The sequence below is a fragment of the Pantherophis guttatus genome, chromosome 1, assembly GCF_059756535.1.
Source record: "Pantherophis guttatus breed Tessera chromosome 1, ASM5975653v1, whole genome shotgun sequence".
Taxonomy (NCBI): Eukaryota; Metazoa; Chordata; class Lepidosauria; order Squamata; family Colubridae; genus Pantherophis; species Pantherophis guttatus.
In genome coordinates, this window is record NC_142063.1 from 209,550,781 (window position 1) to 209,576,897 (window position 26,117).

The 26,117-nt window shown below is 37.0% G+C and overlaps 1 protein-coding gene across 6 annotated transcripts in view; it reads left to right on the plus strand.

Annotated features, from left to right (window-relative positions):
* CYRIA (CYFIP related Rac1 interactor A) overlaps positions 1-24,871 on the plus strand; it is a 70,796-nt gene extending 45,925 nt beyond the window's left edge. For 2 of the 6 annotated variants that reach the window (XM_034432135.3, XM_034432132.3), the window contains 11 exons: positions 4,898-4,978; positions 5,153-5,232; positions 12,086-12,207; positions 13,307-13,412; positions 15,280-15,416; positions 15,514-15,591; positions 17,296-17,412; positions 17,515-17,594; positions 21,490-21,616; positions 23,229-23,299; positions 24,543-24,871. In XM_034432135.3, coding sequence (XP_034288026.1) covers positions 5,160-5,232; positions 12,086-12,207; positions 13,307-13,412; positions 15,280-15,416; positions 15,514-15,591; positions 17,296-17,412; positions 17,515-17,594; positions 21,490-21,616; positions 23,229-23,299; positions 24,543-24,606 — 975 coding nt within the window. In that variant the 5' untranslated portion in view covers positions 4,898-4,978; positions 5,153-5,159 and the 3' untranslated portion in view covers positions 24,607-24,871. The remainder of the gene's footprint in view (positions 1-4,897; positions 4,979-5,152; positions 5,233-12,085; positions 12,208-13,306; positions 13,413-15,279; positions 15,417-15,513; positions 15,592-17,295; positions 17,413-17,514; positions 17,595-21,489; positions 21,617-23,228; positions 23,300-24,542) is intronic. The other 4 variants (XM_034432137.3, XM_034432136.3, XM_034432138.3 and 1 more) reach the window with 2 other exon arrangements.
* The last annotated feature ends 1,246 nt before the right edge of the window (positions 24,872-26,117 follow it).

The following is a 26,117-nucleotide window of genomic DNA, read 5'->3' on the forward strand; positions in this document are numbered from 1 at the left end:
TTAGTCTCAGCAGGTTAAAGAAACAATGTAGTAGAGGGCCCTTAGAGAGGAAAAATATTATACCTTTTCTGGAAGATTCTTCCTATGAACAGAAAAAGCAAAGGTCTGGGCCTAGGATGTTTCTGCAGATTAATGTCTTAGAGTAAACATAGCATCAGCCCAAGCAGTGCTATCTCACATCCAATGGTCAGTCTAGATCAGGGCCGTCAAACTCGCGGCCCACAACCCACGGCCCAGATGCATCACGTTCTGGCCACGTCCATGCCTGGTTTGGCAAAGGGGGAAAAAGTTGTGATATGTCACATGATGCCGCTGTGACGACGCGAGTCTGACACCCCTGGTCTAGATTGTCAAGATGAGATTCCCCTCTTCACCTGTTTAAAGAGTCCTTTAAAAGTGTTTTACCAGCTTTAGGACATAACATGGAATAGAAACATTGACTTCTAACATTACGGATATGATTCCTTATATTAAATGAATGTATGAATCAGGGGTGAGTTGCTACCGGTTCGCCCCGGATCGGGTGAACTGATGGCGGTGGTGGGAGGCTGCCCCCACCGGCCCGAACGCTTCTGTGCATGCGCAGAAGCGTCGTGTGTGCGAGTACGCGCACACCCACAAGCAAACCGGTAGCAACGGGGTTTGAAACCCGCCCCTGGTATGAATATGTTCTTTATCTCCAAGTGTTTTTCAAAATTTGTTCTGTAAATTATGTTTTAGGAACTGAGAATTAGTTTCATTAGATAGGATGTAGAATTGTGCATGGGGTGGGAGTAATGGTTGATTTGTAAAGGGGAGGCAAAATTGTTTTAGAAGTCATTTTCAGATATACGTACAGGTAGTCCTCGACTTAATACAGTTTGTATAATGACCATTCAACGTTACAATGGCATTGGGAAAAAAATGACTTATGACTGTATTTTACACTTACAACTGTTGCAGTATCCCCATGGTCACGTGACCAAAATTTGGATGCTTGGCAACTGGTTCATATTTATGATGGTTGCCGTGTCCCAGGGTTATGTGATCATTTTTGCAAACTTCTGACAAGCAAAGTCAGTGGGGAAGCCAGATTCACTTAACCAGGTTACTAATTTAACAACTACAATGATTCACTTAATAACTGTGGCAAGAAAAGTCATAAAATGGGGCAAAACTCATTTAAAACAAATGTCTCACTTCAACAACATAAATTTTTAGGCTCCATTGCAGTCATAAATCGAGGATTACCTGTAGTAGATTTGTATTCTGCTTTTTCTTAATAAGTAAAGAATGATGTCATTTTTTTCACTAACATGTTAAGGAACGATTTTTTTTTTCAATGGTATATACAACTTTCAGTGTAAGAGCCACAGATACTTTAGTTGGCAGGCAAATTTTCTCTAGTAGTTAGGCAGGCAGGACAGACAAAAACTGGAGTTAGGGCAAGTACAAATATTAAATTCAATCTAAATGTAAGATTACATGAAAATAATTTAATAAATTTAAGGTTAAACTTTTTTTTTTTTGCTACATTAAAAACTATAATTTTGGGATGGAGGTTCCTCATAGAGTTCTAAATTTGTGCAGCCCAGTTCCTTCTTTCCTTCTAGATAGGTAAGGTTTCTATCATGAGGTAGCCTTATGATATTTCTTACTGCCATTGTAAAATATTTAAAACTTATTTCATTCGTTTTCCCCCTTGGTACTTAATTCTCAATTGTAATTTTTCATTGAACTGAGTCATTTGAAAGCTCTCAAGATCTCCACTAGGAATTGTTTATATTTAATGAGATGGAGAATATTTTTCTTGGAACCACCATAGCGTGAGAGTTCAACTTACAAAAATTAGCATAGACTTATTCACTGCTTAATATCATACCTGTTATTCAATATATCGCCTGTGAAAAATTAAGTATGCAAATTTTACTTACAGTAGGAATGAAACTCCAGGTGGCAGGCCTGGAAAATTTAATTTAAAACAATTTACCCTTTTCAATTACTTAATTAATAATTTAAATGCTTCAAAGTATCCCTGAGTCAATAGTCATGTTTTAATTTCCATCTCTGTGTTTCTTGTTACTGTGCTTGTATAGAAGGCATCTTAAATTACAAAGCATGTAGTTCTGAATACCAGTTATTGTAGAACATTGTTTTCCTCTCCTACTTACCAGCTTTCCTGAGCATCTTGACTAAGCATTTTAAGAGGTAGGGTAGATTTTTGGAGTTACATTCTTGTGAATGGGTTTTTTGTGTGTGTGTCTGTTAATAATAGTTGAGGGTAACTAGGATTTTCCTCAATCCAGGCTAGGAAGCCATGGCTTTGCAAAAAGAATCCAGGACTTGTATTCAGAGAAAACTCAGGCTTAATAGTAGTGAAAGAAGGAACATGGAATATTCAATTTTTTAACAGTGAAGTAAAAAAAACAACCCACATTATTATTAATACAGTGATAATTCAATAAGAAAAAAATGCACACACATAATCCTTGACTTACAACAACAATTGTATACTTAGCATGGAATTCTCTTTCAAGGATAAGCCAACCAGCATTTGAGAGCCCACGTTTGCTCATGTTCCTTAGCAACTGGCATTCAAAGACATAGTACCTCTGATATTAGAGATAATATAGTCAACATGACTACCAATCTTGGATAGCTTGTTTGTTTTTAATAAGGATGCTTTGAGATTAAGTGTTTCTGGAGAATAATGCTAATGGTTTAGGACAAAAATACACTAGGATTATACAGTGACTTCCTTTTTTCCATGAGGTAAGTTGAACTTTTAAATTCTTGTTGGAAATGTGTGGTTCTTAATTGTACTATATTTGAAATCCATTTTAATCATGATTCTTACATTTTGTACAGTGCATGATATATAAAAGTGTTGCTGGATTCAGAGTTAAATTTAGATAATCATATAGTTGTATTTTAAAACTGTATTTATACCACGTTGCCAACTTTAACATAAAAATTTCCTTCCTTCCTTCCTTCCTTCTTTCCTTCCTTCTTTCCTTCCTCCCTCCCTCCCTCCCTCATTTGTTAATATTGCATGCAAAATATTACCGTGTTTCCCATGAAAATAAGACCAGCTATTAATTTTTGCTCCAAAAGATGCATTAGGGTTTATTTTACAGTTAGGTCTTATTTTCGGGGACATACAGTACTAAATGCATCCACCTGGCTGACGATCTTAACTGGGCCTTATTTTTGGGGTAGGGCTTATATTACCAGCATCCTAAAATAACATGCTAGAGTTTATTTTTCAGTTGGGTCTTATTTTGGGGGAAATTTACAGTAGTAATGGAAAAGGTTTGATATACCTACTTTTACAGAAAGACTGCTATATATCTAGGAGTTTCTAAGCCTTAGTGTGTTTGAAATTCATTGAAATGAGTAAATTTGTTTTGAATGATTATATATTAAAATTAATTGTACCAATAAGTTTGTTCAGATACTGTATTGTTCTGAATTCTTGCCCAGTATTGTTCAGAGATTTCAAAATAGAGATTTAGAGTGTATTTACTGTATCTACGATATCTATACCTAATATGAGAATTAGTACTATATTACTTCTGAGTCGTTGCTTTTTTTTTTTTTAACTGAAATCAGGTTCATTCAGTTTCTGTAAACAAAATAATAAAGTGTAAAACCAATTCAGGATTAGATCATTCTGTCAAATAAATCAACCAAAGTTTCTTAGACAGAACTAATTTTACCACACTGCTAGATGTAACAATGCAAACCACTTATGATCTGATAATGGCCCATTCTCTTTATCTTATTGTAATTAACTAATAATCATTTACATTCAATAGTAATATTCAATAGTAATTGCTAAAGAAAACTTATCAGATCTTATTTGCAGAATAGAAAAATAATTAAGATATAAACAAGTCCTGTAATTATGTTCAGCTATATTTTGTATGCATATATGAGCTCAGGGATTTTTAATGTTTATCATAAATATATTGAGTTTCTTCCAGTGGTGTCTTTCTTCCAAAGAAATTGATTGGCTTCCAGATGAAACCCCCAGCATGCTTCCTGAAATCTGCTCTGGAACAATGGATGAATCATAGAAAAGAAAAAAGAGGAAACAATGTCCTTTCGCAGAACCGTATACTAAACTGTTTAAGCTTATATTTAAACTATAAATATAAATATCCACTTTTAAAATGTGGATGCATTCAAAGAGTGAACATTCACTTTCATTAAAGCAGTCAAAATCTACAAAATGCTGCTTGTCCAGATACAAGTAGTCCTCGATTTACAACCACAATTGAACCCTAAATTTCTGTTGCTAAGCAAGACATTTTAGGTGAATTTTTGCCTCATTTTACACATTTTCTTGCCACATTTGTTAAGTGAATCACTGCAGTTGTTGAATTAGTAACACAGTTGTTAAGTGAATCTGGCTTTCCCATTGACTTTGCTTGTCAGAAGGTTGCCAAAGGTGATCATATTATGACCCTGGGACACTGCAACCATCATAAGTATGAGTCAGTTGCCAAGCGTCTGAATTTTGATCACATGACCATGGGGATACCGCAGTGATCGTAAGTGTGAAAAACAGTCATAAGTCACTTTTTTCAATGACATAACTTTGAATGGTCACTAAGTTAACTTGTAAGTATAGAGGATTACCTGTATACAAGGAAAGAACGTGCACAGCACACCACTGGAAATTCTGCCTTCATTACATGTTTCTCTCAGTCACAAAGTATGGTTTCTGAATATATTTTTCATATTTGGTCAATATTCCCAATACATTTATTGTGGCGTTGATCGTTAATTACTTTGGTAAAGAGTCTGAATGTTCCTGTTTCAGTTTGAACTAGCAGTGCATGCCAAGCCCTTATTTTTTTTCATCTTCTGCTTTTGCATATATAACTCTTTATGATTTTGTTGCATTCACTAGGTTTCGCTGGTATGGGTAATCTTCTTAAAGTCCTTACCAGAGAAATTGAAAACTACCCACATTTTTTCCTGGATTTTGAAAGTAAGTTCAAAGCTCGGAACATTGTTTTCCCTGACTTAAGGACTAGTTGAGAAGGAATGTTTAAGCTTGATTTGCCTTGACAGATAAAACTTGTTCAAGCAGTACAATAGACATAACAGTGTTTTCAAGATTTGTTCCTGAGTACCTTTATTCTGTTCCTTTTCTATTTTTCAGAAACCAAATGGGAAATCTTTTAAAAGTTCTCACTTGTACAGACTTTGATCAAGGGCCTCTTTTTTTCCTAGACTTTGAAAGTGAGCAAAGTTTGGCCTGCATTATTTTTGGAGGGTTTTTTTTTAACATTAAAAAAGTCTAATAAATAGCATATATTAATCTACCATGCAAGTACTCTAGTTCACGCCACTTGGAGTTCTCCTCTTTCATTCTGAAAAGTCATTGTTTGGTTCATCCAAAATCCCAGTAATAATTGCTTGTGATTGTGAACATTAGCTAAAAGAACTTGGCTTGAGGGCTTATTTTGGGACAAATTCTAATTAGTTCAGCAGCCTCCATTTTGAAAAGGGTTCAAAACACGGATGAAGACCACAGCCTGTGGAGAGAAGATTTAGTGCTTCTTGGTTCACACATCCAAATTTTGACCCTGTGTTATATCTTTACACAAAAAATAATAATAATGGGCCTCAAAATCACCACAGCCTATTCTAAACCGATCCTTATAAGTGGCTTGTGCTATATTCAAAATAAACTTGCAAGTAAATTATTTTGTTTCTTGTGTTATTGGTGTGTCTAAAAGCACATTACTAAACTTCTATGGTATATTATTTCAAAACTTGAATAGTATATGAAAAGGAAACAGGCAAATTCAAAGGGTCTGATATAACTAAATGTAAACAACCAAAATCCTGTTTAATGCTTCTCTATTTTGTCAATCAAATGTTTCCAATTCAGGGAGTTGGCATAGGCCAGAATAGAATATATATATATGTGTGTGTGTGTCTTTGGTTATTCGGGTTTTCTCCCGCATAAAATTGGAAGTGTCTTGGCACTTCCAATTTTACCAAGACACTTCCAATTTTACGCGGGAGAAAACCCGAATAACCAAAGACCTACATACAAATACCCGCGAAAACCTCAGAAAACATATATATAATAATATATATATTATTGCGATTTATATGCCGCCTTTCTCCCTAGGAACTCAAGGCGGCTTACAAAATGACAAATTCCAATACAAATCACAATGAAAAAAATTAAAATCAACAACCCTATTAAAACAGTTTAAAATTATAACAGTGTATCCCCAAACGGATCAGTTGAGTTGACGAAATATATATATATAAAATTGATTAAAGCTAATTAAATTAATTGTTTATAAAATAAGCTACTCGTTTACAAAATTAATGGATACCCATCTGCGTGTAGAATTTTTCTTTCACGCACACATAAATAAGTCTTGCTTGTCCCAGTATACACGCATGCGCATATGCCTGCACCGCATATGCCCTCTTCTTTTCCCTTTCAGCAGAAACAGCAAAGAAAAAAAGTAGGGGAAGATGGGATTCCAATTACACTGGGAAGAAAAGAGAAGGGGAGAAAACTAAATGACTAAAGAGAGATAAAGAGGTAACTGTATATAGAAGCAAAAGAGAGCTCTATTAAGTACAGGTAGTCCTTGAGTTACGACCACAATGGAGCCTGAAATTTCTGTTGCTAAGTGAAACATTTGTTAAATGGGTTTGCCCTCTTTTACGACCTTTCTTGCCACAGTTGTTAAGCAAATCATTGCATTTGTTAAGTTAGTAACATGGTTATTAAGTGAATCCGGATTCCCCAGAATCAGAAGGTCGCAAAAGCGGATCACATGACCTTGGACACTGCAATCGTCATAAATGTGAACCAGTTGCCAAGCATCTGAATTTTGATCATGTGTCCATAAGGATGCTGCAATGGTCATAAGTGTGAAAAACGGCCATAAGTCATTTTTTCCAGTGCCATTGTAACTTTGAACGGTTACTAAATGAACCGTTGTAAGTCAAAGATTAGCTGTATAACAAGTTGCCTCTACCATGCAACAGTTTAACTTTATTAGTATCGTGTTTTTTGCTCATTTTGTTTCCAGTAGCTCATTTCTGTTCTTATCAGTGAATATAAGACAATCATTTCCCCGTTCACATGTGATAATAATTTATTAATGATTTAAATTTATTAATCTTTAAATTTGTACAGACAGTCCAACAAACATTAGTTTAGTGACTATTCAGAGACAAGGGCACTGAAAAAAGTGACTTATAATTGGTCCTTACACTTAAGACAGTCGCAACACCTCTGTGGCCTATGATCAAAATTTGGGCAGTCGGCAACCAGCTTGTATTTCTAATGGTTAGAGCATCCTAGGGTCATGTGATAATTGCAAGCTTACAAATTGCAAGATACCAGACTTGCAATCTTCCCAAGCAAAGTCAATAGGGGATTCGCTGGATTAACAGGATTCATTTAAGAACCGCCATGATTTGTTTAACAACCATGGCATAAAATGGTTGCAAAATCAGGCATGGCCCACTTAACAGCCATCTTGCATAGCAACGAAAAATTCTGGTCCAAAATGTGGTTATACATCGAGGGTTACCAGTATGCTGGCTGACTTTCAGCAACTCTTAAATTACATGGAGGGGGAATAATCTTCCTTTCTGATAAACTATAAAAATTCTCGATGAAAAATTCTTGGTGCCTAGTTGATTACTATTAGGAGGGAGGGTCACTGTTTGCATGGAAATCTGTTGAGGACCAGATGTAGACTAAGGGCACCCCATATGAGAATTAATCTCTATTATCAATACAAACAAAATATAGCAACTGAACAAATCCTTGACTACATTTCCTGTAGCTTTTTGTATAAACGCAGGTGAAATAATATACTTTTACGCATTAATTTTTCTGCTACATTTTGCAGTGTACTACAGCTTGCAGTGTGCATGTAGCTTGAGTTTTCTCATGAAAGTGATCAACTACTGCATTAAATCCCCTTTATCCACTCAGTTGGGTTCTATCCCTGTGTGCTATTTAATACCTTATTTTTAAAACAATAAGGTAAGTGTACGTTGCTGCTCAATACAAGCAGTTAAATAAGAATTTGGTTGGAAGTTCTGCTAAGGGGTATTTTATCACTTTCAGGCCTCATAGGAGCTTCCTGTTCAAAGTATTCAATACTTTATTTAGACTTGAATTTTCTCAGAGTCCTGAAAAATATTTACATGAGTATTTGTATGGAATGCAGAGATTCTAGGCGTTCAGATTCCTATTCAAAATTAATATCCGTGCTACAATAAACTTTTCAAATCTGCTGCTTCATATAATATATTTCTATTACCAGATAATGGTACAAAATTAAAGAAACAAATCATGTCAGAACCACAGAATAGTAGATGATATGCAGCGATCTTTTTTAAAAAAAATGTAAAAGGAAAGCTAAAATGAAAAAAAAATTCTGAAGAACACTGGTATTATATTTAAAATAGAGTCATCATAGAAAATCTATTTCTGTGCAACTAACACAAAGGTTATATTATATTCTCTTATTATTGTGGTTTTAAAAGAGATTACACTGATAGATTTCCCTAAAGCATGACACTTTGCCTACAATGCTTATATAATAGTACAACTCAGAAATGAGAAACTGGTGACTGTCAGATGTTGTTGGATTTCTAATTCCAGCTATCTACCAACATATGACTAGCTTCACATTGTGTCTTCTTCTGCTATAAAACATTTCAAAAGTGATATTACAGCTGAAATGCCAGACAGGAACTATTGTATGTTACTGTTTCCATTTGAAGTTAGCAAATTACAGCACAGTGCATTTTGTGTTTAGCTGGACCCTGTGACTCAGCAGTTAAAGATGCTGAGCTTGTCAGCTGGAGAACTGACATACCGGGTTTGAGACCCAGGCACGTGCAATGGAATAAGCTCCTGTTCCTTGCTCCAGCTCCTGTCCACCTAGCAGTACGAAAGCATGCAAATGCTTCCCCGTTCGGTGGGAAAGTAACAGTGTTCCGTGCGCCTATAGCATTCAGGTCACATAACCACAGAAAATATCTTTGGACAATGCTGGCTCCCTCAGCCAAGAAATGGAGATGAGCAGCTGCACCCTAGAGTCAGACAGGACTGGACAGGGAAACCTTTACAGAGTGTTCACTATGAAATTAGAAAGAAAAAGAACTATATACAGGTAGTGCTTGACTCACAACCACAGTTGAGCCCCAAATTTCTGTTGTTAAGTGAAACATTTGTCAAGTGAATTTTCGATCCATATTGCGACCTTTCTTGCCACAGTTGTTAAATGCAGTCGTTAAATCTGGCTTCCCCATTTAACACCGCAGTTATTAAATCTGGCTTCCCCGTTGACTTTGCTTGTCAGAAGGTCGCAAAAGGGGATGACATATCCCGGGACACTGTAACTGTCATATGTTTCAGCCAGTTGCCAAGCATCTGAATTTTGATCATATGACCATGGGGATGCTGCAATGGTTGTAAGTGTGAAAAACGGTCATAAGTCATTTTTTCCAGTGCCGTTGTAACTTGAACGGTGACTAATCCAACTGTTGTAAATCGAGGTCTACCTTTTTATGTTTTATGACAGAAGTTGACATCCAAAATAGTATGAGTCAATGATACAATTTTAATATTATATTAAGAGATTCATATTACTTATGAATTTGAATTGATTGATTATGAAAGTGCCTTCTCGATATTATAATTTCCCAGTCCGTAGAAAACTGTATGAAAAATACTGAATATATTTCTGTGATATTTCAGATATGAGGCATGTGGATTTTACAATAAAAAGGATTTGAACTTTGCATCAATGTATATTGAGCTTATATTGAAGGCTTGTCAGGTTTCATGGATAGAAGAGGATTGCTAATAAAAATACAATGAATAGAGTAAAATAGAAATAATAGACTAGACTAGATTGGACTAGACTAGACTAAACTAGAGCTGGAAGGGACCTTAGAGGTCTTCTAGTCCAGCCCCCTGCTTAAGCAGGAGAACCTATTAGTTGGATAGAACAATTAGTTGGGAATAGGAACTTTACTTTCTGTAATGGCTGAGTCAAACCTTGCCAAAGACAGTGGGAAGATTTTACACCCATTATCTAGCCATTATCCCCAGTGCCTCATTTGTCTTGTCATATTGGAATGAGTTTAAGATGTTAAAGTCATAAATGCAAAATCTTAACTCAGTCTAGATCCTCCAGATTTATTTATTACACAGATGAATTCATCTGTGTAACATCATTCATCTACCCAAATGAACTGTGGGTGATGAAGAAGTACAAGATTTTACTTCTTTTTTTTCTCCTAAAGGTTTTTTTTCCTTTGCACCTCGAGTGTTTTCAACTGCAGCATTGTTAAAAGTAAAGATTTTTAGACACTGTTCCTACCTAATTAATAACTTGCACAGTACATTTTGAACATTTGCAGGAAGCATTTCTCTCATAATATGTGTGCTGTTAGGTTTCACAACTGCACTTTAATTTAACGCACGCGAAGCAGGAGGAAATTGATTCTTTGGAAATACTTCCTACAATTCTCAGAGCTGAACTCTAAGACATGTTAAATAAGTACATGCTATTGCTGGATGAAACAGCATTGAGTGAACAGAAAACTAGTTATTAGGCTCAGTCAACAGGCACATTCAGATAGTGTGGTCTCGTCTGTTAGAAGATGATTACGTGAAGGATGGCAGGAGAGGGGTTTTTTCCAGATGATCTATGCAGAATTCAGGATATATATATATAGCATGGATTGGCTTTCCTGGGTCTGGAAGAATTGATTATGTGCTTACCTATACCTTCATCTAGTGATATATTTAGTTTCTAAAAATAGTGATCCACATATCCAGTTTTATGTAGCCAATGATGAACTAGTCCTTCAGGGAGTATAGTTATGAGGAATGGGCTTCTGGAGAACCTCAGTGTTTACTGTGGAGCCTTTATCCAGACAAGCTCTCCTTCCATCCCATGATTTAGAACATTGTATGGATAGAGAAGGCTTCCCTCTGCTACCGTCACTCACCACAAGAAGGGTGGGAAAAGTCATACCCCCTCTCTTTGCATCTGGGTATTGGAGCTGCTCCCTCCCCAGTTCTGCTGACTGAGATGACTTTAATATGGCCCCTTTCTTTCTCTCTTTCAGTTGGATACCATCGCATTATCAATTAATCTGTGCTCTATATCAATTGTATTTTAGTAGTACTTTGATCTAAGACCATAGTAAAACCTTCATTCATTTAGTCTCGGTATAGAATGGACAAACAATCCAACAGGTTCATTATAAAGATTTGTGCCTAGAAAAATGTTTGTGGCTCAGATTGTACTGGGAATAGCACCTGGATTCTTGATAAAGACGTGTTCCCAACACTACTGTCATTCCTACGATATTTTCAGGAAAAAACAACAACAATATACAGCATGTCAAATACCAAGCAAATACCTGGTTTAAATTAAATATTGAGGGACACAAGGAGGCTTCTAGGTATTTCCAGTCTCTTGAAAATGTCACTATTGTGGGTGGACTTTTGGAGTCCAAAAGAAATTGCTAATTTTTAATTCTTTTTTTAAAGTCATAATTCTAACTGATATACTTAATTTAACAATTTTCTTCTAAATTTGATGTTATAGGGCAATAATTTTGCTACTGAAGTAAAAATGAAAAGAGTAATCGGCAAGACACAACACTGGACTATTTAGACTGGAAACAGGGAGAACTCTTTACTCATTGAATAAATCACATTCCTGGAGATGCATATAAAGTTTAATTAAAAAATTAAAAGTTCACCTTCCTTACCTAGGCTGACTTTAGTCCAGGGACATCTTTGATGTCAACTTTGGTTAATCAATTACAATTTTAAAAATTGCAAATAGTTCTTCCTATTTGTATGTATGAGTGGCAAGAAGCGCAAATTTTGATCTTGGTTATAATTTAATGAAATGGATCTGAAAATGGATAGTCACAAGAATTATATGAAAGTAGTAAAATGTGGATCAAATAACCAATGAATTTTAGTTGACAATAATTATACTTTGTATTATTGTCCCGATTACAGTTGTCTGCTTTTTGCAATACTTGCTTTTTATGTTTTATCTAGATGCTCAGCCTACTGATGGAGAAAGGGAAATATGGAACCAAGTCAACGCTGTTTTACAGGACTCAGAAAATATGCTTTCAGACCTGCAGTCTTACAAAGGAGCTGGACAAGAGATTAGAGATGTGCGTTCAGTTATATTATAGGAAAACAATATATTCTCAAGAAGCAAATTAAACGCAAGTGTGCGATTTATGTAATTTTTTTTTTGTATTGAAACAATGCAGCCAGGATTTCTTGGAATTATAATATGCAAAACTGAAAATTTAAAATGAAGAGCTATTCACATTTTAAGAGACATTTGCAGAGATCTCCTTTTGGGAACTAAAACCAAAAAAAAACCCCTATCACTGCAGCCAATTATTGTGGGAAATTATCAAAATGATAATCTAATTTAAATTTAAGAGTGTTACACTTTCCTATTGTTAATTAGAAACTAGTAGTTCAGTCTGTGGATATATACAGATGTATACATTTGCATCAGATAAGACTTTGTTCCTAAGGTTATTTGTTATTAAACTCAATAATAATGGGACCTGAGAAGTGAATAGTGGCCAAAAAGTTTCTAGCATACTTGCCAGACCAGCAATTGATTTGTGTTTCTGGGATGAGAATTGAATCAACAACTTCAAGAAAAAACAAAGTCCAGTTGCCTTTTGAAAAAGCACCTTTGGGACAACCATGACTTGGATGACTGAGAATCTCCATAGATATGGAGGGGGCTAATAAAACAGACTCTTATTCCCTTGACTCGAAATAGGCATTGTTTAAATTATTATCTTATTTATTTAAAGAAGTAGAGAGAGGGGGAAAAGAGAAAAGATATTTTAAAAAGTAAGAAATTGACAAAATAATTAAGATCTCTCAGTGAAATTCATCCTAATAAATCAGTGTACATATGTATGTATGTATATATACATGTTCTGTTGAAGGACTGTATATATATATATATTGTCTCCCCATCCCAACAAATTTCCTCTCGTTCATCCCATTAACTCCTAAAATAGGGGCAAACCACTCTTGCCAAAAGTTGGAAGAGATTTCTTGTCAAAAGCTTCTGGGATTTAAAAAAAAAATGGGACACACTAAATTCTTTGAGAGAAAGACAAATGCCATAGTGTATGAGAATTAGCTTTCATTCTGACTGTTCATTCATGGGAAGGACAGGATGGCACTGTGACGTTAAATAAATGAAGTTTTTTTCAAGTTTTTACTGTTTTCCAGGCAATACAAAACCCGAATGATATTCAGCTGCAGGAAAGAGCATGGAATTCAGTATGCCCTCTGGTTGTGAGGTTAAAGCGGTTCTATGAATTTTCTCTCAGACTAGGTGAGGTTCTTTCTTTTATGCTCTCAAGAACTGGCTAGCTCATGAACTTTTGTGAATATTATTGGACATTTTCTACTGCCCTGTTACATTTTTTTCCTTGGATATAGGCATCTCTGAACATTGTGTGCATGAATTCTTCGAAGAATGTAGTTAGAGCAGCGATACATACAGTACCTTGGAGGCTGTCGAAAACTAAGCTTCTTGCTATTTTTTTTAATTGCTAGAATTGCAAGGATAGAATGATGGTATCATAGATGGTGATCTGAATTTATCAAGTTTGAAATGCAGTTCTTTTTTTAAAAAAATAATTTTTATTAAACAGGTTTGTTTTTTTTAAAAAAAAATGCAGTTCTTATTGGGTTTTAGAAAAGGGAAAATTCTGCACTTTTCCCAGGATTTATAATTTAGTTGATTTTGTTAGTTTGCTGTCAAAAACTGGCACAAATTTATTACTTGTTAGTTTGTTACCAGACTTTAGAAGCAGAGCTTCTAAGGGCTGTGAAAGTTTAAAGAGTTTTGTTTTTTTTAAAAAAAAAGCTTGTGAATTGCAGGCTGCCAATTACTCATACCTATTAAAACATCCAGAAAGATAAAGCATGCAAAAGAAGAGCCATGTTGATTTGCTGCAACAAAAACTAAAAAGTAAACTTGTGGTACTTGAATACTAATAAATACGGTAGCATTAGCTTTCTAAATTCTATTCCATGAGATTAATTAGTTGCAGACTGGCCATAGTTATCAATGTCAATTCTATAAGCCTTAACAGGCTCATCGACTTAAGAGCCATTCATTTAACAATGGTTCAAAGTTACGTCAGCCTTGGAAAAAGTGATTTATGATCTGTCCTTGCATGTATGACTGTGCACCATCCCTGTGCTCATGTGACTGCAATTTGGGCATATGGCATCCAGCTCACACTTGTGACTAATTTCAACATTTTGCAGTCACCTGATTGCAATTTGCAACAGCCAGTTTTTAACAGAGAATTCAGTTGTGGAAGCTGGATTTGCTTTATGACCACATGATTCATTTAACAGCCATGATTCGTTTAATAACTGCAGTAAAATGTTCATAAAATTGAGTCTGGTCATACGGTGACTTGCATTATGACTGTGCTGACTTACGACAAAAAAATCCGATCCCAATTGCAGCTATTAAGTCGAGGACTATCTATCAAATTCAGACAAGAAGAATGCTAATACAGTATATACTTTTTTCACCTGTTTGAATTGCAGTCCCATGTAGTTATACCATAAGGTCTTTTTTTCCCCTCTTTCCCTTCTCCTACCCCAGTCCCTGACACTGGTTGAGTTTACAACAAGCATCAGCTTCCAGATTTGATCTCTCTAAGAGTTGTGTTGAAATCTTGCACTGGGCTACTCCATATTCCTTACTGAACAGTAAATGGTGAAAGATTAAAGCTTATCCTTTCCTCTAAAAGTTTTATCACTTGTTTCTATAAATTGTAAATTATTTAACATTTAAAGTATACTGCTCAAAAAAATAAAGGGAACACAAGCAGAAGACATCCGAGATCTGAATGAATGAAATAGCCTTATTAAATACTTTGTTCTTTACATACAGTAGTTTATACACTGCTCAAACAACTAAAGGGAACACAAAAGTACTGTATGTAACGAACAAAGTGTTTAATAAGGCTATTTCATTCATTCAGATCTCGGATGTCTTCTGCTTGTGTTCCCTTTATTTTTTTGAGCAGTGTATTTTGCTGTTTTCCTCCAAGTAGCCTTCAATTATGCAACTGAACATTTTTGGAATGTTTAAGCAATCGCTTTTCTAAAGCAGCAGGAAGATTCCTTTTTTAAAAAATGAAACAAAATTGAATATTTTGGTGTTCTTTTTCCAGAAAAAGCATTGCAGAGCTTATTAGAATCCTTGACTTGTCCACCCTACACACCAACTCAACACTTAGAGCGAGAGCAAGCCCTAGCAAAACAGTTTGCAGAGATCTTGCATTTTACTCTCCGCTTTGATGAACTTAAGGTTAGTAAGGAGAAAGCAATACTTGGACAATGCAGAATGTTTTAATTGTCGGTTCTCTGTAAGAACATTGAAGTTGATCTTCCTTTTGTTGTTTCAGATGAGAAACCCAGCAATTCAAAACGACTTTAGCTATTATAGAAGGACATTAAATCGCAACAGAATAAACAATATGCATGTGAGTAAAATGTTTCTTTCCAGAATTGGGGATTTCATTTATGAGACAATTAGGCATAACAATAGGAAACTCCATCATACTAAGTTAGAGAATCAACTTGGCCTATTTCTCTGAATATTACCTAAACCAGGGGTGTTAAATTCAAGGCCTGGGGGCTGGATCCGGCCAGGGGTGAAATCCAGCAGGTCCTGACAGGTTTTGGAGAACCGGTAGTGGAAATTTTGAGCAGTTCGGAGAACCGGCGAATGCCACCTCTGGCTGGCCCCAGAGTGAGGTGGAAATAGAGATTTTGCAATATCCTTCCCCCAGGAGTGGGGAGGGAATGGGGATTTTGCAATATCCTTCCCCCAGGAGTGGGGAGGGAATGGGGATTTTGCAGTATCCTTCCCCTGCCACGCCCACCAAACCACACCTACCAAGCCATGCCACGCCCACAGAACCGGTAATAAAAAAATTTGGATTTCACCATGGATCCAGCCCACGGGGTGCTTAGATTTGGCCTGCGGGGCTGCCCTGGAAAAGTAAAGGACCAGCCCATGGTGCCTCTGCCAGTGAAAATGGAGCTCGGGAGGGCTGAGTGCAGCCCTGGCAGAGGGTTGCAGGAGGCCATCGCAGCTGAAAATGGAGCTCGCGAGGGCCATCAGTGACACTCCCAGGCTCTGTTTTCGCTGGCAGAGGGTTGCAGGAGGCTGTTGTAGCCGAAAATGGAGCTCAGGAACCTGTTTCCACTGGCAGAGTGTTCAGGCCTCTGACACAAGTAACGTCGAGTTGGCCATGCCTACCCTGGCCATGCCCCCCCAGCCCCCGCCCCCCCAAGGTCAAACACAACCCTGATGCGGTCCTCAATGAAATGGAATTTGACACCCCTGATCTAAACCATCCAGGCTCTACTACTCTACTACCTTTCCTCCCTGCCACATTGTTTATAATTTTTGTAGTTATGCTAAAGGGAAATTTTGTTTACATTTATGTGGGTTAAATCAACGAGTTTTGTTTTTGCCTGTTTTGCTTAAAAGTGTTGTAGCAGGGATGCTTTTGAAAAAAAAAAATCCACCGCTGTAGATGCAGCTGACATCAGCAGGAGATAATGATTTTGAATGGCGTGCTTATAACTTTATAAATATGTTGTTGTTTTTTTTGAAAATTGTGAAATGTTTTCTTTGCATGGTGTCAGTCATTTTTTTTAAATTTTGAGATTCTGCCTTTAGACTTCTATTGTGCTGCTACTTCTTTGTTCACAGGGATCAAAACACATCCCGGAATCCCTCTGTGCAGTGGGGTTAGATGTTTTCTTCTGATTGCTAAACTAGATAATCTGATTAGCATGGAAAAGCCATATGTTAATGGTAACATACACACACACACACGTGTGTGTATGTATATAAAGTTACCATATATGTTCATAACAATGAAAAATAGTAGTATTTTAAGTTTTTCTTTGAACACAACAACTTGCCTAGTGCTATACAATGCTTTTGAAAATCCACTTCAAAAGCTGTTTCCCTAAAGGAGAAATACTGTTTAAAAAACCAGAATTCCAGCTTTCCTTAGGACACAAAGATTGCATAATTTTGCAATCTTGGTTACAAGGCTTGGAACATTTTTGTACTTTGAATATGAGCTGGAACCTCTCATATATTTATGTATGAAAAGCGCTTTTCTAAAAAAGCAAATAACACTCATCTTCTCTCATGTTTTAAACAGCTTGACATTGAGAGTGAAGTGAACAATGAGATGGCTAACAGGATGTCACTGTTCTACGCAGAAGCTACACCGGTTCTGAAAACGCTGAGTAATGCTACCACCCATTTTGTTGTAGAAGTGAGCAAAAGTTTTAATTTCTTTCAGAAAGCTCAAAATCGAATCAGAAGTCTAGACTGACCCTAACTGACCTCTTTTGTTGGCTTGTTTTAACTTTTGTAGAATAAAACGTTGCCAATTGAGAACACAACAGATTGTCTAAGCACGATGGCCAGTGTATGTAAAGTCATGCTGGAAACACCGTAAGTTATGAGCAATGGACATATGTATCAATGTTGCTATAATAAGGAAATGATTTTTTTAAAAAAAAATCAAATCATCTTTTGCCAAGATTCTGGTTTAGCAATGAATGAGCAGCTTGCTGGTGGGCAGTGCTCCAATAGCTTCCACTGACTCTTCCGTTATCTTCATCAGCAATTAAGCAAGGCATGGATGAAAGCTGCACCACAATCCAGATCTGAAAGGGAAAGGCAATTGGAAGCAGATGGAACACCTTTTGACACTACCTTAAATCAGATGCAGGTAGTCCTTGACTTATGTCCATAATGGAGCTTGCCTATTATGGTTGTAAAGCATGAGGGTACGTAAAGCAGGTCATCATGTGACAAACCGAAAGGTACTTTTTTCCAAGAGGCAACTGGACTTTCTGGTTTTTCTTTGAAGACATTTCACTCCTCATCCAAGAAGCTTCTTCAGCTCTGACTGGATGGTGAGGAATAGAATGGTGGTCACCCTGACGACACAGATAAACCACCAAGTGGCCTCAACGGCTCTCTAAAAAGAATGCAGATGACCAGCTTTCTGCAAGGAGTATAAATCCTTCCATTCCCCACCAAGAAAGACCAGCAAATCCAGTTGCCTCTTGAAAAAAAAACACCTTTGGGACAACCATGACCTGGATGATTGAGAATCTCCATAGGCGTGTGACAAAACCAATTTTATGACCTTTTTTGTGGCAGCCATTAAGAGAATCACCATGGTTGCTAAGTGAATCTGCAGTCATTAAGTAAAATCCATTGTTTGCTATGGGGCATTTCATCGAAAACCGGAAGTAAAGTAAACTGGTTATCAGCAAAAATGTCCTAAATCACAGTCACATGACCAGGGGATGCTGCAAATGGTCTTAAATGTTAGCTGGTTGCAGAGTGCCCAGAATCTGGTCACAAAACCATGGGATCTTTGGAACTGGGTCATAAGTACGTACTTTCAGTTGGTCTCTAAACAACCAGTTGTAAGTCAAGGACTACTTGTAAAAACTTTTATTGAGTCTGTACTTTGGCTGGGAAAATGCATAAGCTTGTTAATGAGTTGCCAGCAGGTGCTATATCTTTTCATCAATCATCTAATGTCTGTCCATCTTATCATCCATCATCTTTTCTCTCTCAAATATGAATCACTCCACAGCCCTAACACACACGAGCTGTAGGTGATGTATTTTGCAATCTGAACCACAGTGAAATAAGACAAAGGCCCTTGTTCAACACTATATCTAGGGGTGAAAAACATTTGAGATGTTGGGGCTGGTTTGGTCATATTTGCGGGGCTAAGAGTCACGGTAGTTTGGGCATCTAGGCAAAGTGTGTAGGAGTGAACCACACACAGGAGGCTGTGATTTTCTGGAGGGCTTGCATGACTATTTCCTACCTGAAAAGGAAAGGACCTGATGATTTTCAGCAGTTGTGATATAGGAAGCTCTGGTGGCTTTAGAAAAGGATTTTGAGGATGCATGCAGCCCTGATGGCACAGGTTGCCTACTCCTTTCTGCATTAAAAACATCACAGTAGGAGCTGTCCATGGTTTTCTGTCAGAAGAATTAAGAAGGAGCCATTGAAGTAAAAATGTAGGCTAACATGCTGATCATTCATTACTGACCCAGCACTTCCGTGAATACTGGCTTGCTGGTGTTTGAAATCCTCAACGCAGAACTAAACAGAAAATATGTGACTTCATTGGCTGTATCTAGAGATAATCTGTATATGTCAGACATGTTTGGCAGTAACTTGAACATTTCTAATGTCTAGTTCTCGTTTGATTTCCTCTGGAGTTAAAGTACAAGTTATGCCAAGGTCTCTCTTGTTCTTCTCTGGGAAATTCCTAGTCAATTGAACCTATCATCACTTACCTAGATACTTTTTACTTTAAGTTGGTGAAATCAAGCCTCCTGCAAACTGAGTTCAATTTTTTGGTGATTTTATGAACACAGTAGTGTAGTTTTCTTGGCCGTCTCCTAGAAGTGGCTTGCTTTTGCCTTCCTCTGAGGTAGCCCTGGCAGTCTCCCATACAAGTAGTAAGTAGGCCTGCCCCCTGTTAGTTTCTGGGTCCCCACAAGATCCCAGTGACTGTCTCCTGCTGAGGCTACCATAACACAAGGAAAGTCCTGCTGAATACAGATTAAAGGCTTGTGGAAACTTGCATTCTGTTCACACAGGTATATATGGGTAGTCCATTAAGTGGAATGTTTTCTTTCTTCGTTTGCTTCCAATCAAATGATTTTAAAAAGTCATATTGCTACTGGTTGCTGGTTGTAATAGTCACATTTTTATTTTGTATTTTTATAAGTCACTTTTCTGAGTGTATTCTTTCTTCAAGGAACAGCTAAAAGCATTTTTAAAATACTTTTGAATATTGAAACAGGCGATGCTGTGTTATAAATTAATCCTTAAATGAATTATACTGGCTTGTTATCCTTATTTTTTTTTAAAGCTTCAATATTTAGTTGGGAGAGTGGAAAACAATATGGCAGGATGAAAAGGTTAAAGATCTTTAAAACAGGTCACTTTCCACATGACTTATCCTTTTAGCCGATTGTGTATTTTTACAGGCTTTGATGTTGGTCATTCTATCAGGAAAACTCAGTGAACCTTGCTCCCATCATCCATGCTGAAATGACTATGTATAGAAAATGCCAACAGTTACTTTTCTTCATCATCCAGCAACCTACCTATTCATCCTTCCTTTGCACCTTCTTTTCAAATAGGTTTTGGTAATAGAATAGTGCTTAAAGCCAAAATACTTTTAAATGGAATAGTGTTAAAAAAAAAATTTCACACACACTTCATTTCTATCGATCCATTAATTTTAAAATTGCTGATGCACAGCTTTCTCAAAGTCATTATAAAATAACAATTTTGCAGCATAAAGAATGCAAGATTAAAATTAGACATTGTTACATATTCCCTGCATTTTCCTGAATTATGAATTTCCTATGCCAGGTTTTAATTTAATTTCCTCAGAAAGTTCTGAATGCCTAAGATAACTTTAAAAGATTTGTGTAATGTTAAAAAGATACAAGTAAACCATCCTGGAGGCATACCTTTTAGTCTTGCATCAGATGCCAAGAAAGAATAGTTCCTCCCCCCCAAAGATGTTGCAACAAATGGCCCGTTTGCTATCTCTTCCCCACTCCTACCTCACTTCAAACAACTAATCTAGTTCATTATGTTCCTCTATATCCTCCCACCAGCTGAAGGTATCAGTTTTCTGTGAAGGTGTTACTTTCCCACTGCTGGAAGAGCTTCCCGACTTATCAAAGCATATTAATGTTATATTATAATGATTCTGCAACACCAAAGTGGCAACGAGAGACTAATCCTCCTCCACAGCTCTCCATTTTAAATGTATCGTGATTTCAGGATGCAACACAATGCTCTAAAAGACAATATTGTGTGAAGTAACTTTAGCCAAATCAAGGGCAATGACATTTGCGTTTGTGCCTACAGTATGTGTGCATCTGCAGGATATCGGCACGCCTGTATTTTTATTTGTGTCTTATAGTCATTTTATGACTGAACCAAACACTCCCACTTCCTTTCAGCGGTAGAATTGGGATCAACAATGTGAAATAAATGTTCATTGGAAAGGAAACAAACCTTTGTGTTCATTCTGAGTTCTGTCTTCTTTGCTCTTCTCTCTCATACTTTTTTTTTTACAAAGCCTTCTATTTTGCCAGTGACTACTGTTGCTAATCTTTACAGTCATTGATATTGTCCTCTATGTTATTCTCCCTTGAATAATTCTTTTCTACACGATATTGAAGGTAAAGCATTTTTAATTTGAAAGATGGAAATGTATTGAAATAATATTTGTTTTAAAAATACTAACATTAATACCATTAAAAAAAAAATTCTTATGTTTCAGAGAATATAGAAGTAGATTCACCAGCGAAGAAACCCTCATGTTCTGCATGAGAGTAATGGTTGGGGTAATTATTCTCTACGACCACGTTCATCCAGTGGGAGCTTTCTCAAAGGCTTCAAAAATAGATGTAAGAATAATGATCAGCAAGGTTTTCTTATTCCTAGCAAAAATTCACAGGTCTTGTGGAAAAAGACGATTATGTTGGGTTCAGCGGTGGTTTAAAACATACCATATTTGTATGGCAAAGAGAAAAAACTTTACGCTGGGTATTTGCTCTTAAAAATACTTGATTAAAATCTCTACACTGACATATAGGATGGCAAGAATTTCAAACCAGTTTACAGTACTGAATAAAATGCAATGAAATGTTGCGTTAACACGCAAAGAAGGAGTAAAAAATTGGAAACTCGCTAATATTCCATATCACGGGAAAATAATTTTCAATAATTTCCTGAAGACAACCTGCACCTTATCCAAATGCTAACATTTTAGATAATTAATTACTGAGTATAAAACTCTTTGCAATAATAAAATTACAATAAAAGCAAATAATAAAATTTAAAGCAGCTGTAAAACCCAGCCAAGCCAAGCTATATAGCAGAAACATGTTTAAATGCCTTGGGTTAAAAGGATTACCGAAGTAGCGCAGGGCCCCTCAGTGGCAATCTCTGTTCACAGATTTACAATTTAAAATGATGCAGAGAAATGGGGATAAAGAGGGAAATGAGCTGCCTCAGTTAAATGTTTTATGCTGTTTATAAAGTGGATTGGAGACGGAGTTGATACCTTTAGATAATATAGTTCTGCTGCTTTTCCTTGTAGAGCATTTGGCCTCTGTATGCTGTTGGGAGCGGGAGGCAAGTTCTTAGTTCTTTCAGGAACTTGAGCAGCTAATAAAGATGATAGTTTTGTCACTTGCTACTGCAACAGCAGTGGCTGCTTTTTCTCTCCTCATGGTGGAAGATTCCCCCAGGCCAGCCGATAAAGAAGACCCATCCGCTATTGGAGCCCAAGGCTGTACTATAAATTTTAGGTTCAGAGTTTACCATCAGCATTTTGAAAAGCGGGGGACAAGGAAGAAAATGAGGAGCATTTCCCAGTGCGATGTTTTCTTTGTCACACTTTTCTTTTTATATTGTTATCGTTTCAAATGTGTATGCCTGCCTCTGTCCCCACCATTTTAACTCCTCAAAGCAATATTGAGAGATAAAGTGCTGGGTAAACCCCCTATTGCAGAAACTGAAGATAAGAGGTCTAGAAAATAGTGGCGGCAGTGTTCCCTAGATAAAAGTAGGGTTGGAATCATTTATGGAGTTTCAGCTCTGCCTAATAGCTCTAAACAGCGTTCAAAACTATGTGAAGATTTTGAGGCGTGGATTCAGGGAGATCATGTAATTGTATTTCTAAAAATTGTTGTCATCTTGTTGGAAAATGACTGAGATTCTTGGCATAATTGAAGCATAATTTGCTGAGAGAGTCCTGTTTTATAAAGACTTGATTTGAAGGCAGCAAGGCTCTCTGGGTATGATGAGCAGAGCAAATTATTTCCTGTCTCTTTTCTGTCCCATGAGTCTGGCAGAGCAAGCGTTCTTTTAGGGGGGCAAAAAAACAAAACAAAAAAACCCTCAAGGGAAATACACCATTCTGATAGAATTCATTGTTTTCATTCCTTATCTTTGGGTATTTTGCATGCACCCAAATTCAGGCTTTTTTTCTTGCACATTTCTTTTTTTTCACAGATGAAGGGTTGCATAAAGGTTTTAAGAGAACAGTCACCAGACACTGTTGAAGGGCTTTTGAATGCTCTCAGGTACCTCCTGGACCAACAATATTTTATTTTTATGGGGCGTAATGCATGATTTTCCCCTTCCCCTCAATGTACTAATTGCAAAACTGTACAACGTACTAATTGTAAAACTGCCACAAAGGAATGAGGTCAGCCATCAGATTATTTTCTTCACTTGAGGAAGCTTCTAAAAAAGAGCTGCTTTTCTTTTTGTAAGGGGAGGAGGAGGAGAAAATAGGACTCAGTGAGGCCACTTTTCTTCTCCATCTTGAATTTGACTCTTACTTTCATGCACAGAGAGAATTGTTAGGATCAAAAATGTCAGGAGTTGCCCATACAGCTGTGGCCTTACTTCAACCAGGTTGCACCAGAGGTGGTATTCAGCAGGTTCTGACCAGTTCTGGAGAACCGGTAGCGGAAATTTTGAGTAGTTTGGAGAACCGGTAAATACCACCTCTGACTGGCCCCGCCCCCATCTATTCTCTGCCTCCTGAGTCCCAGCTGATCGGGAGGAAATGGGAATTTTGCAGTAACCTTCCCCTGGAATGGGGAGGGAATGGAGATTTTACAGTATCCTTTCCCTGCCACACCCACCAAGCCACGCCCACAGAACCAGTAGTAAAAAAATTTGAATCCCATCACTGGGTTGCACACTGTGAAAGTTGTTAAATTGGCTATTCTAGATGCATTCAGTTCTCCACCCCTCCAAAGGACAGGCGTGAGTGAACTGCATATTGGCTCACAGTAAGAACAGTTACTTATTACACAGGATCTCCAGGTTTTAAAACATCAGCTATGGAGGTATATGGTTGACTAGTTAAGTAGATTGCATTTTGCAAGGAAACGGGTCTCCCGAGAGAAACTTGGAAGGAGGGAAATGGGGACAAGGCTGGAGAAAAATAGGAAATGTTGATGAGCTTGGAGTATACAATATCTGCATTAGAGAAGCAGTACCACAAGCTCATTTGTAACTAGGTTTATAGTAAAAGTAGCATAAGCCACATTTCAATCCATGAATTTCTTAAGGTTACTCATTACATGCTCATCTTGCATTTGCGGTAGTATAATGCGAGTATAAAGATGGTGTTTGGTATCAGTTATCAGTTATTCTCAAAATGGCTTTGGGGGAAATTGTTATATAATTAAGACCGAAAGCCCTACAGATTAAATCTGGGAGTCAGCTCTATTGCTGTGAAGGGATGTGTAGAATTGCTTTTCTGCATGGAAGTAATACCAGCCTTTTGATTTTTGTCTTTCTCACTTTTAGGTTCACCACAAAACACCTGAATGATGAATCCACTTCGAAGCAAGTTCGAGCAATGCTTCAGTAATGCCCCCCCTTTGAGAAATGGACTTTTAAATTATTTAGAGAAGGTGTTTGTTTACATAATTTAATAGTTTGTGGTGGTGTTAGTAAAGATGCATAATTTTCATGATATAACAATTGATTTCTTCCTGTTGCTGCAGTGTGTGTGGATTTGTATCAATAACATGACTGACTTCGTAATGCACGACATCCATTTATGTGCTTGTATTACCATTCAAAAAGTTTTAAGAGGTACCTTTTAATTTGACTATATAAATAATGAAAGTGTCTATGTGCCTTTGTTTTTTGTTATGTTAAGAGGGTTGTGTTTTGGGGAGAGGTGGTTTTTGTGTGTGCGTGTGTGTGTGTGGCTGTATGCAGAATAACTCTTTGGGATAATCTCTAAACAGTCATAACTCTTGACGGTGTGCCTGTGAAGATCTTGGTGCAACACCCCCCCCCTTGGTCTCCACGTTCATTTAACTTTTGCAACACCGAGTGCATGTGTTGTGTGGAGCAAGGAGTGTGTTCCAGTTAGCCAGTTCTTTCTGAGACTGGTAAACTCCTTTTCTAACCAATTTAGCAGGGTTTTCACCAAGGCCTGCACATGTATATACAATAATTTTGTTAAGTTTTTAAATTTATATGCGTAATGCTTGCCTTGTGCCTTTAGGCAGATAAGTGAGCTATGAATAATGGATGTAAACCAATGCCAGCCGAGTTTTGATGTAGAATTCTCAGCTTATTAAGCCAAGATAGAATATGTGTAAGACTTGCACCCTTGCATTCTCTCATTGTATTATCTTCTCTTTTTTCCCATTGTGAACCATAAGCAGTGCTTCATGGATTAATTAGCCATAATTTCTTATCATGTCCATACCTGGAAATTTTCCTTCCTAGTATCAGAAGAAGCCCCAATCTTAAAACAAACTTCCAACTGGAGGAGAGAAGGAGCAGTGCAAGGACATATATGCAGCACAAGGCCTATGCATCTCTTGGACTCAGTAAACGCAAGATATTATTCGAACCAGGCCAGAATGCAGGACTGTGCAGAAACCTAATGAGAGACAATGCTGTTGTGTATAGTATTGCCTGTGTCTATGTATGCTTGTGACCATACCAACAGCAGCACTGAGTCGCTTTGTGGTATAAGGCACTTTTTTGCTGTCTTCTTCATATTTCTATTTTAGAAGATTGAAACATGACCTACCACAATGATTCCTTAACCATGCACTGCATCTTGGCATTAATATGTGTGCCATTTTTGATTTAGACCTTACTTAAGGCCTAGTTCTTTCTTTGTATAACATCCAATAAATTCACTAGGTAAATAAGGGGGTGGGGAGACACTAAGAAGCATTTATTTTTGACATTTTAAAAGATGTATTTAACAGGTATTTCACAATTCAAGCAACTTGAAATTGTAATTCAGCTATCTCTGTTAACTGTGTTGTGCATTCTAATGCTGAAAGTGAAGTGGCTCTACTCCACTCTACTTACTATGAGCCACATAGTAAGATTTTTTAATATAAAAAA